The 19,059-nt window shown below is 40.1% G+C and overlaps 1 protein-coding gene across 6 annotated transcripts in view; it reads left to right on the top strand.

Moving 5' to 3' along the window:
• ATRX (ATRX chromatin remodeler) overlaps positions 1–19,059 on the top strand; it is a 218,938-nt gene that overhangs the window by 137,931 nt on the left and 61,948 nt on the right. For all 6 annotated transcript variants that reach the window (XM_066357918.1, XM_066357920.1, XM_066357922.1 and 3 more), the window contains 2 exons: positions 5,401–5,554; positions 16,026–16,132. In XM_066357918.1, the coding sequence (XP_066214015.1) occupies positions 5,401–5,554; positions 16,026–16,132 (261 nt within the window). The remainder of the gene's footprint in view (positions 1–5,400; positions 5,555–16,025; positions 16,133–19,059) is intronic.

Here is a 19,059-nt window from a genome sequence, read left to right as displayed (position 1 = left end):
CCTAAAGCATGGTGATCACCAGAGGGGAAGGGACATGAGGAGAGGTAGAAGAAGGTAAAGGGGATAAATCAGGGGTCCCCAAACTACGGCCTGCGGGCCACATTAGGCCCCCTGAGGCCATTTATCCACCCCCCGCCGCACTTTCGGAAGGGGCACCTCTTTCGTTGGTGGTCAGTGAGAGGAGCACATTGACCATCTCATTAGTCAAAAGCAGGCCCATAGTTCCCACTGAAATACTGGCCAGTTTGTTGATTTAAATTTACTTGTTTTTTATTTTAAATATTGTATTTGTTCCCTCTTTTATTTTATTTTATTTTTTTTACTTTAAAATAAGATATGCGCAGTGTGCATAGGGTTTTGTTCATAGTTTTTTTTATAGTCCGGCCCTCCAACGGTCTGAGGGACAGTGAACTGGCCCCCTGTGTAAAAAGTTTGGGGACTCCTGGGATAAATGGAGATGGAAGGAGACTTGACTTGGGGTGGTCAACACACAGTACAGTCTACAGATGATGCATTATAGAACTGTACACCTGAAACCTATATAACTTTATTAACCAGTATCACCTTAATAAATTCACTTGAAAATAAGTAAATAAAATAGAATGTATGCACCCCTATGTTCATTGCAGTGTTATTTACATTGGCCAAGATTTGGAAACAGCTCAAGTGCCCATCAATGGATGAGTGGATAAAAAAGCTGTGGTACATTTACACAGTGGAGTACTACACGGCAATACAAAGGAAGGAAATCTTACCTTTTGCGACAGCATGGATGGGCCTGGAGAGTATTATGCTAAGTCAAATAAGCTAGTCAGAGAAAGACAAATACCATATGATCTTACTTGTATGTAGGATCTAATAAATTAAGTAACAAACAAAATAGAAATAAACTCATTGATACAGAGAACAAACTAACAGCTGTCAGTGGGGAGGGGGTTGTGGGGCTGGGTGTAAAAAATGAAGGGACTAAGCATAAAAGAAACTCATAGACAACAGAAAACAAAAATTAGGGTTAAGGTGTTGCCTCCTATTTGTTTGTATTTTCTTTATGTCTTACCTTCTGAACATTTTGTGATATCCATAGTGGGTAATAAGGAGTGGCTTTGATTGGCTGATTGATTGATTAAGTTACTGTTGTCATGTATGTATATACAATACAAGTTATAATAAAAATAATGATTAATCCATGAGAATAATAAAATAAGGATATTCAGCATAAAATATCTACACTGCTCACAAAAATTAGGGGATATTTTATTGCTTCACATTCATTTTGAAATACCCCCTAATTTTTGTGAGCAATATATTTATAAGTTCTAATTACATATTCAGAATGTTTCCTAATTGGAGTAGCCCATATATTTCTGGGTCACTTTATTTTTTATACATTACTGTAAGGTATTAGGATTATATATAAGAGGATCAAAATTAGGATGGAATCTATTGAGTTTGCACAGGAATCGTTACCTGTCCTAAGCTTTTTTAAAAAACTGATATGAGAGAGAGATCAATTTATTGTTCCAATATTTATACATTCATTGGGTGAATTTTGTGGGTGCCCTGGCTGGGTATCCAATACCCAACTTTGGTATATTGGGAGCGTTGCACTAACCAATTGAGCTACTTGGCCAGGTTGCTTGTCTTAAGCTTTGATTTGCGACTTCTTATCTAGCTGCCACATTTTTTAAACTTTCTGCCAGCATTTTCTTATTCTTGAGGTAAGTTACCTTTAGTCAGTGTGGGTAAGAACCGCTGACGCTGTGTGTGATGTGTGGCGCTGCACACACCGGCAATCGCACTGTTTGTTGGCCAGCTGACGAATTGTCAAAAGTAATTCAGTCACCATTTGCCTGACAGGCTATATATGGCAGGGGTCCCCAATACCACCCCCGGCTTTGGTGATTCACAGGACTCAGCATGTGGTCCTGTGCGGGACTGTGATTTATTATAACAAAAAGGTACAAAGCAAAATCAGCAAAGGGAAAAGGCACATGAGATAAAGTCTGGAGGAAACCCAGGTATGACCTTCCAGTGGAGTCACACAGGATGTACTGATTTTTCCTGCAACAGGTTATGACAAGCTATATGAAGTGTCGTCTACCAGAGAAACTCAGAATTCTGAGACTAAGTGCCTGGGGGTTTTATTGGAGAGTGATTACACAGGCACTGTATGCCTGGCTGTTACCAAATGCCAGACTCCCAGCAAGAAAATAGGTGTTCCGAATAAAACCACATTGTTTGTACAAACAATCTAGGCACATTGAGCCTCTCTTATCAGGGCTATCCTTACAAGAAAGCTTTTCTAAACTTAAACTTTTGTTTATTTTTGAAGGATAGTAAAGCATAGATAGAAGTTTATTGGGCAAAGAGGGGAACGAAGTAGTATGAACATTCAAGGGTAGGCATGGAATCTGGCAAATATGAGAAATGTTTAGGCAGTAGTTCATTGTGGTTTCGGTATAAATGCGTAATCAGTTTCTAAAGATAATGAAAATCACTAGGACCCCTAAACAAAAGAAGGAGCTGATAACTTATACAGTAAGCTTAAGAAGGTGGGCTCATGGGATATGCCAGTCTTTTTTTTTTTTTTTTTTTTTTTTTTTGCATTTTTCCAAAGTCAGAAGCAGGGAGGCAGTCAGACTCCCACATGCACCCTACCGGGATCCACCCGGCATGTTCACCGGGGGCGATGCTCTGCCCATCTGGGGCATTGCTTCATTGCAACTAGAGCCATTCTAGTGCCTGAGGCGGAGGCCACAGAGCCAACCTCAGTGCCCAGGCCAACTTTGCACCAATGGAACCTTGGCTGCGGGAGGGGAAGGAGAGAGGAAAGGGTGGACAAAAAGATGAGTGTTTCTCCTGTATGCCTTGGCCGAGAATTGAACCCGGGACTTCCACATGCCTGGCCAATGCTCTACCACTGAGCCAACTGGCCAGCGCCGGATATGCTAGTCTTGAGACTAGCAATTTTGATTTTTACATAACCAGGGATAGGATACTAGGCCTTGAACCATTTATAAGGTAGAAAGTTCTTAGAACCTAGATTGAAGCTAAATCTCTCTATAAAGGATACATACTCCATGGAAGAATAGGATAGAAAAAAAAATTGCCTTTCAATTTTGCAAGAAAGTTTATTTGTTTTACCCTGGGTTCTGGGCTTGGAAAAATAGTTTCCTTGGATTCGTGATCATGGCCTTTTTCTCACATAGCTTATGGTTTGAATTTACGGTACTTCCATGGTCTAAAAATCTCAAGCCAAAATGCTAACCTCAAAGTCATTTGGGGTTGGTAGTCCCCTGGAGCACCGCAGAAGCAGGTCCAGGGTCACTGTGGAGATGAAGGAACTCAACCTGAGCGACCCAAGATCCTCCCGTGTTACAGCTGTACTGAAAGTGAACCGACAATAAACAACACGGGGTATGTGAGGAAACCACTCACCTTAGGTGAAGATTACTGAGCAGTCAGCCGGAGGGAAGTTAATACGAACGAAACAGCATGATTTGATTCTCAAGAACCTCAGATGATAGATCTATTTTATAAAGACTATAAGTATGTTCAAAGGGATATTTAAAAATTATAAGCATAACTTTATGCTGGGCAGTTTAAAACTTAGATGATGAAGCATTCTAGAAAAATATAACAGCCTTTAATGTTTATTTCAGTTATTTTACAGTAGCCAAAAATTAGAAGTAACCTAAATGTCTATGAACAGGAGAAGTAATAAATGATGGTATATTTATGCAGTGGAAAACTACATGTCAGAATGACTGAATAAGTTTTACTTTGAGTGAAGAATGAAAAACTACATCGAATTAACAAATTACCGTATCTCCCATGTATAAGACATACCTTAATTTTGGGGTTGGAAATTTGAAAAAAAAAATGTATTACATAAAGTTATAGAACTCAAGTTTATTCTTCATAAAATTCATACAGCTCCTCATCACTGTCAAAACTCCCATCCATTAGCTTGTTCTCACCTGTGTATGATGATGAATTACTGTCTACAATAATGAGCACAAAAACAAGCACAAAAAAGTTAGAAATGCAAGTAAAAATATCTACAACCACTGTATAAGACACACCCAGTTTTTAGACACTAAGTTTTTCGAAAAAAAGTGTGTCTTATGCATGGGGAAATACGGTAGTATGTACAGTTATACAAATAGTATGGTATATATATTAAGTCCTCACTTAACGCTGTCAATAGGTTTTGCAACTTTAAGCGAAATGATGTATGATGAAACCAGTTTTACCATAGGCTGATTTTGTAAACAAGTGTTAAGTTGCTGTGGCATCTCATCAATGATATAAAAAAAACAACTGAACAAAACAGCATTATTTGACGACCTGCAATAGTTGAGAAACGTGAAAGATGATGTACAGTTTAGGGATATACATGTAGTGAAAACATACACAGAAATAATAAGTACAGAATTTAAGGTTTTAGTTACTTCTCCAAAAGATTGGAAGGGATGAAGAATGTGATTGGCTAGGCTACGGTGATGTATTAGGCTGCAAGTGCATCAGAAGCAGATTTAACAAGTGTTAAAATTCAGTAACAGGATGTGGGAGCAAAGCTGTTCATTATAGTCTCTCTACATTTGTCAATATGTAAAAAATAAAAATATATAAAAATAAAATACTTCACATTAAAAAGCAATTGAGAGAAGGTACAAAACAAGTGAACCCTGTTTATTCCTCATTTTGAACTGAATTGTTTGTTTAGATCTTAATAAATTATATTGTGTCACTTTCTTCTTAAACCTTTTATAGTTAAAGTTTATGGTGAAAAATAAGAAAAAAATTAATATGATATGACGATTCTGGAGTTAGTATTTGTTTGACTTTTCCAGAATTCTAGCAGCACAGTGAAATGTTTCCTGCCCCTAAGACCTTTCTTGATCTCTGAGTCAATCAGACTTCCCTCTCTTCCTCCCTCCTTTCATTTCTCTCTGTCTCTTTTTGGGCCTTTTTCTCTCCTAGTCCTTGGCTCTTGGGATGTGTTTTGGGGTTATTATCTCTCAGGGCCTGGGGAGGCCTCGGTCTCTTAGCATCTCTTTCTGTGTACCCTATCTCAAGTCTTTATTTCACAGTATAGACCTCTCTTTCCCTCCCTCCATCTTTCTCCCTCTTCCCCTCTCTCCCTACCTCCCTCCATCTCTCTCTCTCTCTCTCTCTTCTGTGGTGATCTTTTTCCTCTCTGACATGATTGCAAACGTGTGTGTTTCGCTGTCCTCTCTCAAACCGCCATCAGTCTCTTTCTTACTTACTCTCTCCCTGGGTTGGTCTTTATATGGTTCTCTTGGTCTCTTTCTTAACCCCTCTCTTAGGGTCGTTAAGTTTCTTTCCTTTTTTTTTTTTTTGCCTACTTATTTATGTTTCATTTATTTTATTTAGGTAAAGCTGCTTCCTCTTCTAATCCAAGCAGCCCAGCTCCAGACTGGTACAAAGATTTTGTTACAGATGCTGATGCCGAGATTTTAGAGCATTCTGGCAAAATGGTACTTCTCTTTGAAATTCTTCGAATGGCAGAGGAAATTGGGGATAAAGTGTAAGTTCTTTCCTATTTTATTATATAAATGAACTTTTTGATAACCTATCTATTGTTTAAAAGTTTTAAAGATGTTATTACTTTGGTTAGTGTAGCGATAGACAACTGTCTTCCTTCTAAGCCACTAGTTCTGAATGTGTGTTCTAGTTATTTCTCTAGAGCTGTTCTCTCCTTCTGGCTATTGAATATCAAAATTATTTCCTTGATCAAAGCCTCTCAGGCATCCCCAAACTACGGCCTGCGGGCCGCATGTAGCCGCCTGAGGCCATTTATCCGGCCCCCTGCAGCACTTCCGGAAGGAGCACCTCTTTCATTGGAGGTCAGTGAGAGGAGCACTGTATGTGGCGGCCCTCCAACGGTCTGAGGGACAGTGAACTGGACCCCTGTGTAAAAAGTTTGGGGACCCCTGCATCTAGTTGATACGTATAGTTACCATCTTCAAAATAATTTTTCCGTCCATGCAGCATGACTTTTACTTTGTCACTTCACTGAGCCTTTTCCCACCTAAAATTACTTAGTAACATTTTAATCCCCAAATCTAGTAGATACCTGAGACTTTATTTCAACTCTTGGACTGTTTTTTTGTTTTGGGTTTTTTTTTTGACAGAGACAGAGAGAGAGTCAGAGAGAGGTATAGACAGACAGGAAGGGAGAGAGATGAGAAGCATCAATTCTTCATTGCAGCACCTTAGTTGTTCATTGATTGCTTTTTCATATGTGCCTTGACCGTGGGGCTACAGTAGACCGAGTAACCCCTTGCTCAAGCCAGTGACCTTGGGTCCAAGCTGGTGAGCTTTGCTCAAACCAGATGAGCCCGCACTCAAGCTGGTGACCTCGAGGTCTCGAACCTGGGTCCTCCGCATCCCAGTCTGACGCTCTATCCACTGTGCCACCGCCTGGTCAGACATTGGACTGTTTGTTTTTTTTATCATGTCTCCTTTGTTTTTTGTTCCTGTTTGTTTTACTTAGAGCTTTTGTGCCCCCATTTCCTTTCCTTCATCCCCAGCCCTCAGTCTCATCCTCCAAATTACTATTCAAAAAACATACTTTTTTTTTTTTAAACAGAGAGAGAGTCAGAGAGAGGGATAGACAGGGACAGACAGACAGGAACAGAGAGATGAGAAGCATCAATCATTAGTTTTTCGTTGCACGTTGCAACACTTTAATTGTTCATTGATTGCTTTCTCATATGTGCCTTGACCACGGGCCTTCAGCAGACCGAGTAACCCCTTGCTCGAGCCAGCGAGTTTGGGCTCAAGCTGGTGACCTTGGGGTCTTGAACCTGGGTTTTCCACATCCCAGTCTGACGCTCTATCCACTGCGCCATTGCCCGGTCAGGCCAAAAAACGTACTTTTATACATGTGAGCTAGGCTTATTTTTTTAGACCGTTAGAAGGTTTCAGCATCTTGTCACAAAATATATATATTTTTAAGTGAGACGAGGGCAGATAGTGAGACAGACTTCTGCATGTGCCCCAGCTGGGATCTACCTAGCAACCCCCCTTCCCCCATCTTGGGCTGATGCTGGAATCAACTGAACTATTATTAGCACCTGAGGCTGATGCTCTGACCAACCTAGCCATCCTTAGCTCACAGGTCCGATGTTTGAAACAATCGAGCCACTGGCTGCAGGAGGGGAAGAGGGAGAGAAGAGGGCATGGGGGAGAGAAGCAGATGGTTGCTTCTTTTGTGTGCCCTGACCGGGAACCTTGCCTGGGACATCTGCATACTAGGCTGAGGCTCTATCCACTGAGCCAACTGCCTAGCACCAAAATATTTAATACATATCTGTGATGCTTTTATTTATTTCTTAGTTTTTAAATGTTTACTGTATTGATTTTAGAGATGTGGGGAGAGAGAGATAGGAACTTCAATCTGTTCCTGTATGTGCCCTGACTGGGGATTGAACTGGAAACCTTTGTGCTTTGCAATGATGCTCTAACCAATGGAGCTATATGGCCAGGGCTGTGATGCTTTTAATAACAATTTAACATAAGGCTAAACAACACTTCCAGATTTAGTAGCTCATGGATTATGGTGTTATTTACTAAAAAGGACAATATTAGGGGAGAACTAGGTTCACTAGAGATATTAAAGCATTGCTCTGGCTATGTTATGTTTGAGTGGTCTATCCAGCAGAGATGTCAAGTAAAAACTGGATATTTGAGTTCAGAGTTTCTGAAAGGTAAAGAGAGATTATTGCTCTAGACATGTTCATGCTTTTTTCTATTATCAACTACTATAGTCTAAAATTAATTTTTATTTGGGTGCCATACAAGAATGTTAAGAGTAATCATCATACTTATCTTCCATAATGGCTCTGCCAATTTATATTCCCAGCAGCAGTGAATGAGGGTTCCTTTTTTTCCACAACCTCTCCCACCTTGTTATTACCTGTTTTGTTGATAATAGCCAGTCTAACTGGTATAAGGTATTATCTCATTGTAGTTTTGATTTGCATTTCTGTATTAGTTAGTAAGGATGAGCATCTTTTCATGTCTCTGTTGACCATTTGTATGTCTTCTTGGGAGAAGTGTCTGTTCAAGTCCTGTCCCCATTTTTTTTTAAGTGTAAGGTGGGGAGGCAGAGAGACAGACTCCCACATGTGCCCCAACCGGGATCCACCTAGCATGCCCCCTACTGGGTGTTGCTCTGCCCATCTGGGGCTGCTGTTCTTTTGCTTGGCAACTGAAGTATTTTAGTACCTGAGGCAAGGCCATGGAGCCATCCTCAGTGCTGGGGCCAACTTGCTTGAACTATTCGAGCCATGGCTGAGGGAGGGGAAGAGGCATGGGGTGAAGAAGCAGATGGTTGCTTCTCCTGTGTGCCCTGATTGGGAATCAAACCCGGGACTTCCACATGTTGGGCAGGTGCTCTACCACTGAGCTAACCGGCTAGGGCAGGGGTCAGGAACCTATGGCTCACGAGCCAGATGTGGCTCTTTTGATGGCTGCATCTGGCTTGCAGACAAATCTTTAATAAAAAAAATAATAATGTTAAAAATATAAAACATTCTCATGTATTACAATCCTTTCATTTCCTACTGCTCATGTTCACGGGTCATTGTATGGCTCTCACGGAATTACATTTTAAAATATGTGGCATTCATGGCTCTCTCAGCCAAAAGTGTTCCCGACCCCTGGGCTAGGGCCCTCCCCCTATTTTTTAATTGGATTGTTTGCTTGTTTGTTGCTGAGCTTTGTAAGTTCTTGATATATTTTATATATTAACTCCTTGTCAGAGCTGTTGTCTGTAAATATCCTCTCTCATTTTATTGGCTGCCTTTTTGTTTTGTTATTGGTTTCTTTTGCTGTGTAGAAGCTTTTTAGTTTGATATGGCCCTATTCATTTATTTTTGCCTTTGGGGTCAAATTCATAAAATGTACTCTATGACCAAGGTCCATAAGTTTAGTATCTATGTTTTCTTCTATGTAATTTATTGTTTCGGATCTTATCTTTAGGACTTTGATCCATTTTGAATTAATTTTTGTGCAGGGGAGAGTGATTTGACTTTGGGCGATGGGCATACAACACAGCCAACAGTTCAAATGCTGTAGAAATGTTTACTTGAAACCTATGAACTCCTGTTGATCAACGTCACCTTGTTAAATTTAATTTCTAAATAAATAAAAAACAAATGTTAAGATTGTAGAAGAGCCTTGGCCGGTTGGCTCAGTGGTAGAGTGTCGGCCTGGCGTGCAAAAGTCCCGGGTTCGATTCCTGGCCAGGGCACACAGGAGAAGCACCCATTTGCTTCTCCACCCCTCCCCCTCTCCTTCCTATCTGTCTCTCTCTTCCCCTCCCGTAGCCGAGGCTCCATTGGAGCAAGGATGGCCCGGGCACTGGGGATGGCTCCTTGGCCTCTGCTCCAGGTGCTGGAGTGGCTCTGGTTGCGACAGAGCAACGCCCTGGAGGGGCAGAGCATCGCCCCCTGGTGGGCAGAGCTTCGCGATGGTGGGCGTGCCGGGTGGGTGCCAGGTGGATCCCGGTCGGGCGCATGCGGGAGTCTGTCTGACTGTCTCTCCCCGTTTCCAGCTTCAGGGGGAAAAAAAAAAAAGATTGTAGAAGAGATTTTGGTGGTCTTTTAATTTACAAATGAATTCAAGAATCTCTTACCATGTTCATCACAGATATTCTCCTACTCTTTCCTGTGGTAGAATATTTGTAATCTCATATGACTACCTGTAGTTGAATACTTCAAATTGTTAGAAAATGTATCCTTATCTTTACTTTACACATGATTCCTATAGCTGTTTCACCTCTTGTCTAAAATAGAATATGTCTACTGCTTTTTTTTAACACTGTTATTAATGATCATTTTTAGTTATAAACCCAACTGATAGATGTAATTAGTGTTAAGATTAGAAAACTATGCATTTCTGGCCCTGGCCGGTTGTTTCAGTAGTAGAGCATCGTCCTGGTGTGTGGGAGTCCTGGGTTCGATTTCCGGCCAGGGCACACAGAAGTGCCCATCTGCTTCTCCACCTTTCCCCCTCTCCTTTCTCTCTATCTCTCTGTTCCCTTCCTGCAGCCAAGGCTCCATGGGAGCAAAGTTGGCCCAGGCGCTGAGGATGGCTTTATGGCCTCTACCTGAGGGACTAGAATGGCTCTGGTTGCAATGGAGCAACACCCCAGGTGGGCAGAGCATCACCCCCTAGTGGGCATGCTGAGTGGATCCCCATCGGGCGCATGCGGGAGCCTGTCTCTCTGCTTCCCCACTTCTCACTTCAGAAAAAAAAATACAAAAAATATAATGCATTTTTAGAATTGTGATTATTATTATTCTTTATCTGTCTAACATTTAATTTTGTTAATTTTCATACATACTGAAAAGTGGAAAGAATTTTATAGTGAATACCCATCCATATACCTGTTACCTATAATCAGTTCTATAGTTTATATATACTGTATTTCTTTTTTATTCTTTTTATTTTTAAAATTTTTTTTTCTTTTAATTTTTTACAGGATCAGAGAGTCAGAGAGATTAATATAGGGGCAGACAGGAACGTAGAGAGATGAGAAGCATCAATCATCAGTTTTTCATTGGGACTCCTTAGTTGTTCATTGATTGCTTTCTCACATGTGCCTTGACCGTGGGCCTTCAGCAGGCCGAGTAACCCCTTGCTCGAGGTAGCGACCTTGGGTCCAAGCTGGTGAGCCCTTTGCTCAAGCCAGAAGAGCCCACGCTCAAGCTGGCGACCTCGGGGTCTCGAACCTGGGTCCTCCGCATCCCAGTTCGATGCTCTATCCATTGTGCCACCGCCTGGTCAGGCTATACTGTGTTTCTTTATTACCTATCTATCTAGTCATTCCTTTATTGATCTTGTTTTTCTGATGCCTTTTAAAGTGGGTTGCAGACATCACTGCTACTGTTTCAGTTGTGTTATCTTCAAATAATGGTGGGTTTATTTCTTGTGATTTTTTTAGCTTCTCCTTTCAGTTTATTGATCTATTTTTTGTATGGCAAGTTTCAGTTCTGAGCACATGGTCTTGAATATACTTCAGTTTCAATTTTCATCTAAAAATATGGTTGCAGTAAACAAACTCTTCAGCTGAGAGTTGTTTTTTTTTCAGAGAGAGAGATAGAGAGGGACAGATAGGAACAGAAAGAGATGAGAAGCATCAATCATTAGTTTTTTGTTGCGACACCTTAGTTGTTCATTGATTCCTCTCTCATATGTGCCTTGACCATGGGCCTTCAGCAGACCGAGTAACCCCTTGCTCGAACCAGCGACCTTGGGTCCAAGCTGGTGAGCTTTGCTCAAACCAGATGAGCCCGCGCTCAAGCTGGCGACCTCAGGGTCTCGAAACTGGGTCCTCCCACATCCCAGTCTGATGTTCTGTCCACTGTGCCACTGCCTGGTCAGGCAGCTGAGAGTTTTTATTAACCGAGTTTTAGTGAGGCTGGTCCTTGTTTACTCAGGACCCTATACATCCATCCATGGAATCCTAGAGATTTTTTAACTTTGGGGGAGGAAGACAATTTACCCTTATAGGTTCTTTTAACTGGTCAAATAATTAAATCAACATAAGGCAGATCAAAAGAAAATAAAATTTAATTACATATGTACGTATCGGGACTGCAACACATATGGCAGAATGAGAGATCACACATACAAGAGAGGTTCAGAAACAGAAAGGTAATATGAGGTATCTTTGATATCCTTAGCTGAGTATCGGGTAAAATACTCTGAAACTTCAGATAAAAGAGGATAATTTGCACGATAAATGCAAGTATTTAGTAAATATAAGTTTACTCTGCCCTATAGATAAGGTCATAGAAAGTTATTTCTGATAAAAATTTCTCTTGAGCCTTCAGGGTATCAAGTACCTTCAGCTCAAAATAATCCACATTCAGTATTACCACATTTTGGAGAGGCTTGTTCTGAACCTCTTTACAACCTCTAATTAACACTTGGTTCATGTTGAAACCTGTGGTCCATGAAGACACTTAAAAAAAAAAAAGAACTGCTCTTAAACCAGATTCCCCTATTTTCTATTTGTGAGTCTTTTGATCCAACTATAATTAAAAGCTTGATATTTTCGAAGAGTGAGAAATATAGCTAGTGCTCGACAGACCAGTCGTAACACGATTTGGTCGTAAGTTGATTAGGCTAATATGTACAGTACTGTGAGATGATGTTATAAAAATCTTTGTCATATTTTATCATAATTTTCTTTCATTGTTATATATCATAATTTTCTTTGTTCATTTTATGCCATTTGTATCATCTCTACACCATTTTGTTTCTTATTTTTACATTAGTCAGGTTTAAGTAAAACACTGCATTACCAGTACAACTGGTTTAATATTTACAAAGACAATTTCCTCTTGGTAGACATCTTGGGAGGGGTTTGATGAAAAATATCCAAGACACAAAACACAAATTGCCGTACCTAGTCTGGGATAACTTTTTTTTTTTTTTGGGGGGCGGGGGATAACATTTGAAATGGTGCACGCAGAGATGGTAGTGCTGCCGGAAGCTGGTCCACACTGTCGTACGCCCAGCTGGGCAAGGCATGCGCTGCCAGATGTGGAGCAGTCGTGGCTAGCTATTGTGGTCGTAAAGTCAAATAGTCGTCAGTTGCATAGGTCGTAAGTCGATCAATATTTGTAATTGAATTTCAGTTATTTTAGCTGGTGATAAGTTGATAAAAGCTTACCAGCTGACACTCCAAATGAATGAATGAATAAATTTATATATGTTAAGAAAGCAAAGAAATAAGAAAGAAAAGTCCTGGCTTGTATAATATTTGCTGATTTCCATGGTATAAATGCTACCACCATGGCCAATTTAAGCTACCAATATGATGTCAGAGGTGAGAAGATATGTTAACAATCCACTTTTCTGTTTCAAGACAGTTACAACCACTGGTTTCAGTTTATCCCTTCTGATTAATTTGTTTTCTTTCATTTAAATATTAAATTTTGATTGACTCTTTATTCCCAGATTTTTTTTTTTTTTGGTATTTTTCTGAAGTTGGAAACGGGGAGGCAGTCAGACTCCCGCATGTGCCCTACCGGGATCCATCCGGCACGCCCACCAGGGGTCGGTGCTCTGCCCATCTGGGGCGTTGCTCTGTGGCAACCAGAGCCATTCTAGTGCCTGAGGCAGAGGCCACAAAGCCATCCTCAGTGCCCGGCCAACTTTGCTCCAATGGAGCCTTGGCTGCAGGAGGGGAAGAGAGAGACAGAGAGGAAGGAGAGGGGGAGGGGTGGAGAAGCAGATGGGTGCTTCTCCTGTGTGCCCTGGCCGGGAATCGAACCCGGGACTCCTGCACGCCAGGCTGACGCTCTACCACTGAGCCAACCGGCCAGGGCCTATTCCCAGATTTTTGGTGTGTGCAAATTTGACAAGTATTGCCTTTATATTTTCACGTGGGTCATTTATAAAATAGATAAAGCTAAAATAGTTTATGTAAGTATGAATGTTATTACTAATCAGAGCAATAATTCTTCATGTTGTCTGCAAGTAGGAAAGATGAACAGAGATAACCATTGGTTTATAGTTACTTGGTCCTAATAACACTGCCTTTTTCATGGTGAGACTTACCTGAGCTCAGTGGTTCCCAGAACCAGCCTAAATGCTGACTCAAGTCAACTGTTTTCCCAAATAGTAGCCCAAATTCCAGATTAGTTTCCATTAAATAATTAGTATTTCTAAGAGTTTGTTTCCCAATTATAGGAACTGTCAAAAACTTAATTTATAGTTCAGTAAGAATTGATTCAATTAAGTTTTTGATTCTAGTTAAGATAACCAGTCTACTGAGGGATCAAGGTTTGGGGGTCCTCGGGTTACAACAGTCTCAACATACAGCCTTTCAAGTTTAGGATGCTAACTCCTGTAAAACCATAAAAAAATTGAAATGTGAGTGTTTTGGCTTATGCCATCAGCGTCGTACTTACAGGCTACGTAGAAAAACTATTTTGGTTGTGCAGGGCGGAAGAATACACAGTGGCATGGGGAATGAGTGAAGGAGTTGGTATCGTTCATTTTTTGTCATTTTTTTCTGTTACTGCAGTGCAGTCTATTTATGTCCTTTTACGTTTTTTGTGGCTTAGTTTTATTTTTATGTTCTAGATTATGATTTTATAACTGTTAAGATAGATAAGTGACTTAGGCTAGTGTGTGTTTCGACTTACACCACAATTCGGTTTAAGTCACTGGTAGGAATTGTGGAAGGAACAGAACTGTGTCGTAACCAGAGGACCCCCTGTATAGCCCCTGGTGATTTACATTGAGCACCAGGAGTCAGTTCATTTACTTCCCACTGATAGATAGTAGAATCCCACAGTGCAGCGTTCAGGAAGCCATGCAGTAGTTAATGGGTATGCTATTACCTCCCAACAACTGTTGCATACTTTGGATTCTTTTTAGTTCTATTAGGATTGAAGACATATAGCCATGAGCATGAGTGATCTAGAATAATAAGCACCTCTCTCTCCTACATTACAGCTTTCAGAATCCAAACAAAAAGCATGCTTGCTGCAGGCCTCTAGTTCCTTTGATACTGAAGTGCTTTGTTTGCATGTATAAGGGAGAAAATTAGTTCTCCTATATTCTTTCTAGAGGTTTTTTTTTACACTTCCAGGTGTGTAATTATGTTCACTTCTCACCAGCAGTGGTTTTCCAACTGTTTCTCAGACACCTTGTAAGTTGATGACCTAGAACATAGGGTTAGGGGCCATTAACACTTTTATTCCTTCTCCCTCAGTGTCTAAAACACCTTGCTTATTATTTTTTTGTTTTAATAATACATATGACTTTATGTGAACAAATAGTTTTCATGGCTAAAAAGGAGTTAGAAAACTACTGGGATAGAGAAATGGGAATTTTGCAGACATTTGAAATAGAATGATCAAGTATTTAGAACGTGTACAATCTAAAATTACTCAAATATTTTTAGCAAGAAGACATTTTCTCATATTCTCTAAACTGAGGTTTGCAAGAGTAAAAGTATTTATTTATTTATTTATTTTTCTTTTGAAGCTGGAAACGGGGAGATACAGACAGACTCCCGCATGCGCCCGACCAGGATCCACCCGGCACGCCCACCAGGGGGCGACGCTCTGCTCCTCGGAGGGGGGGGTCGCTCTGCTGCGACCAGAGCCACTCTAGTGCCTGGGGCAGAGGCCAAGGAGCCATCCCCAGCGCCCGGGCCATCTTTGCTCCAATGGAGCCCTGGTTGCGGGAGGGGAAGAGAGAGACAGAGAGGAAGGGGGGGGTGGAGAAGCAAATGGGCGCCTCTCCTATGTGCCCTGGCGGGGAATCGAACCCGGGTCCCCCACACGCCAGGCCGACGCTCTACCGCTGAGCCAACCGGCTAGGGCCAAGAGTAAAAGTATTTTATTTTGATCAAGTCTAGTTTATCAACTTTTATAAATTATACTTTGTATCATGTCTAATTATTTGTCTAACCCCAAGTTACGAAGATTTTCTTTTTTCTGTTGTAACCATTCTGTTTTATATTTTACATTTAGATTTATGCTCCCTTTCAATTAATTTTTATGTAAATCATGAGGTTTAAACTGTCTTCGTTTATTTGAATATGGATGCAGGCCCAGTGTTGCCAAGACCATGGAATTATGTTTACCTCTTTGTAAAAAAAAAAAAAAAAAAAAAAAAGAGTTAACTATGTAGTGTGGCTTTCTATAAGTTGACTCTGGATTTTGTTTTATTGATTTTTTGCCTGTTTGTCAGCACTACTCTGCTTTGGTTACTATAGCTTTTTAAGTGTTGAAACACCCTGCGGCGTTAGGCCTCTTAACTTTTTCTCTTGCAGCTTTGGTTTGGTTACTCTATGTGCTTGGCATTCCCATATAAGCTTTAGATTCAGCTTGCTAATTTCTATTAAAAAATCCTACTGGGGTTTTGATTAGTATTGTATTGAATTTGTAGAACAGCTTGGGAATAGTGATATTTTTACTACATGAATCTTCTAATCTAAGAACACTCATCTGTTTTTTCAGACTTGTTTTCAGCCAGTCTCTCATATCTCTTGACTTGATTGAAGATTTTCTTGAATTGGCTAGTAGGGAGAAGACAGAAGAAAAAGACAAACCTCTTATTTATAAAGGTGAGTTGTAAACATTTCTGTAACACATTTTGAAACATATCTTGTATAAACATTTTAACAAAAGAAAAATATTACCCAGACCAACAACCCTAATATATTTGTGTTTTTCTCTACTTTATTCTTATTCTTATCCAAGTTGTTACGGTCTTTGTTGTAATTTTAGCATAAATGAAAAAAAGGTATTTTGAAACAGCTTTATTGAGGTATAATTCACATAGTATACAATTGAACCATTTAAAATGTACAATTCAGTGGTTTAGTATATCCACAGAGTTGTGCAATTATCACCACAGTCAGTTTTTTGAAAATTTTATTCACCACCAAAGAAACCTTTGAGCTCTGACTGTTCTGTCTCCACCTTCCAATGCTTCTATTTCTAGGCAATCACTAATAGACTTTTGTTTCTATACATTAACCTATGCTGCACCTTTTATATTAAATGGATTCATATTCATAACATGTGGTCTTTTGTGACTGGCTTCTTTCACATAGCATGTTTTCAGGGTTCATTTATGTTATAGCGTGTGTCAGTAATTCATTTGTTTTTATGGTTTAATAATATTTCATTGTGTGGATAAAATCCAACATTTGATTATCCATCTGTTCGTTCATTCATTGATATTTAGGTTGTTTTCGCCTTTTGTCTAGTTTGAATGGTACTGCTATGAACATTTGCATGCAAGTTTTTATCTATTTAAACATGTTTTCAATTCTTTTGGATATATACTTAGAAATGGAATTATTGGATCATATGATAATTGTGTTTAACTTATTGAGGAACCACCAAACTGTTTTCCACACTCACAACACTATTTTACATTTTCACAAGCAGTATACAAGGGTTCTGATTTCTCCACATCTTTGTCAACACTTTAGTTCCTATTTAATTAATTAAATTTTCTTTTTAAGAGACAGTGAGGAAGAGACAGGAAGGGAGATAGAGATTGAGAAGTGTCGACTCATACTTTCACTTTAGTTGTACATTGAGCTTCTTGTATGTGCCTTGACCAGGGTTGCACCATTGTTCCCTTGCTCAAGCCAGTGGGTTTGGGCTCAAGGTGGCGAGCTTTGGGATCCTGTTGACAATACCTCGCTCAAGCCCGTGACCCTGTGCTGGCAACCTGTGCTGGGAGCCACGAGCTCAGGGTTTCAAACTTGCAACCTTAGCATTCTGGGTCGGTCAATGCTTTATCCACTGAGCCACCATGAGTCAGGCCCCTTATTATTGTTATTATCATTATTTATTTATAGTGATCCTACTGGCTGTGAAGTGGTATTTCATTGTGATTTTGATTTTTGTTTCTCTAATGACTAGTAATGTTTAGTATCAGTTCATGTCATTGTTGGCAATTTGTATATCTTCTTTGAAAAAAATGTTTATTCAAGTCTTTTGGCAGTTTTTTCATGGGGTCATTTGTTTGTTATTGATTACAGGCCTTTTTAAAAAAAATTTTCTGCTTACCAGTCTCTTGTCAGATATACAATTTATAAATGTCTTATTCTGTGGGTGATCTTTTCAGTTTTTTGAGAGAGAAGCATCAAATAGTTGTGCCAGTGATTGCTTCTCATATGTGCCCTGCCCAAGGCTGGAGTCAGTGACCTCGATTGTGAGCTGGTGTCCTTGGCACTCGGGTATGAAGTTCTGTCCACTGTGCCGTTGGCCAGATCTTGCGTTCTTTTTTTTTTTCTTTTTGGGAGGGGGGTTGTATTTTTCTCAAGTTGGAAACGGAGGCAGTCAGACAGACTCCCGCATGCGCCCGGCCGGGATCCACCCGGCACGCCCACCAGGGGGCGATGCTCTGCCCATCTGGGGCACCGCTCTGTTGCAACCAGAGCCATTCTAGCGCTTGAGGCAGAGGCCACAGAGCCATACCCAGCGCCCGGGCCAACTCTGCTCCAATGGAGCCTTGGCTGTGGGAGGGGAAGAGAGAGACAGAGAGGAAAGAGAGGGGGAGGGGTGGAGAAGCAGATGGGCGCCTCTCCTGTGAGCCCTGGCCGGGAATCAAACCTGGGACTCCTGCACACCAGGCTGACGCTCTACCACTGAGCCAACTGGCCAGGGCACATGATCTTGCGTTCTTGATAGTATCTTTTGAAGCACAAACTTTTTTGTCTTTTCCAAGTCAGAGGAGGGGAGATACGTTTTTTATTTTAATGAAGTCCCATTTATCTACTTTTTGTTACTTGTTCTTTTAGTATATCTAACAAACCATTGTGAAATGCAAATTCATGAAGATTAACCCTCATGTTTCCTTCAAAGAATTATATAGTTTTAGTTATTACACTTTAAGTCTTTAATTCATTTTGAATTTATTCCATTAATATGGTGTAGTAAACTAGTCTAGTTTTACTTTTTCTGTGTATCTGTCCAGTGTTCCCAATAATATTTATTTGAAGATACTGTATTTACCCTGTTGTATATTCTTGCCTCCTTTATCATATTTTAATTGACCATATAGGCACGGGTTTATTTCTGGGAACTCTATCTGTTCTATCTATTTATGTGCCTGTTTTAATGCCAGAACCATGTTGTTGGTTACTATAACCTTGGTAGTATACATTCATATTAGATAGAATGATACCTCCAAGTTTGTTCTTCTTTCCTAAGATTGCTTTGGTTATCTGTGATCTTTTGTGGTGCCATATAAATTTTAGGATTATATGTTCTAGTTCTAGTTCATTGGTATTTTGAGAGGGATTACATAGACTGTGTAGATTGCTTAGGGTAATATAAACATTTTAATAATAAACATGTTAATTATTCCTATCCATGGGCATGTTATCTGCTTCTATTTGTATCTTCTTTCTTTTTTCAGTGTCTTACAATTTTGCAAGTACAGGTCTTTTACTTCCTTGATTAAATTTATTCATACGTATTTAATTTTCTGATGCAGTTATAAGTGATATTTTCTTATTTTTCTGTCTGG

This window comes from Saccopteryx leptura, chromosome X, assembly GCF_036850995.1.
Source record: "Saccopteryx leptura isolate mSacLep1 chromosome X, mSacLep1_pri_phased_curated, whole genome shotgun sequence".
Lineage (NCBI taxonomy): Eukaryota > Metazoa > Chordata > Mammalia > Chiroptera > Emballonuridae > Saccopteryx > Saccopteryx leptura.
The sequence above is the reverse complement of the archived record's forward strand: the minus strand, read 5'-3'. Positions and strand labels throughout refer to the sequence as shown.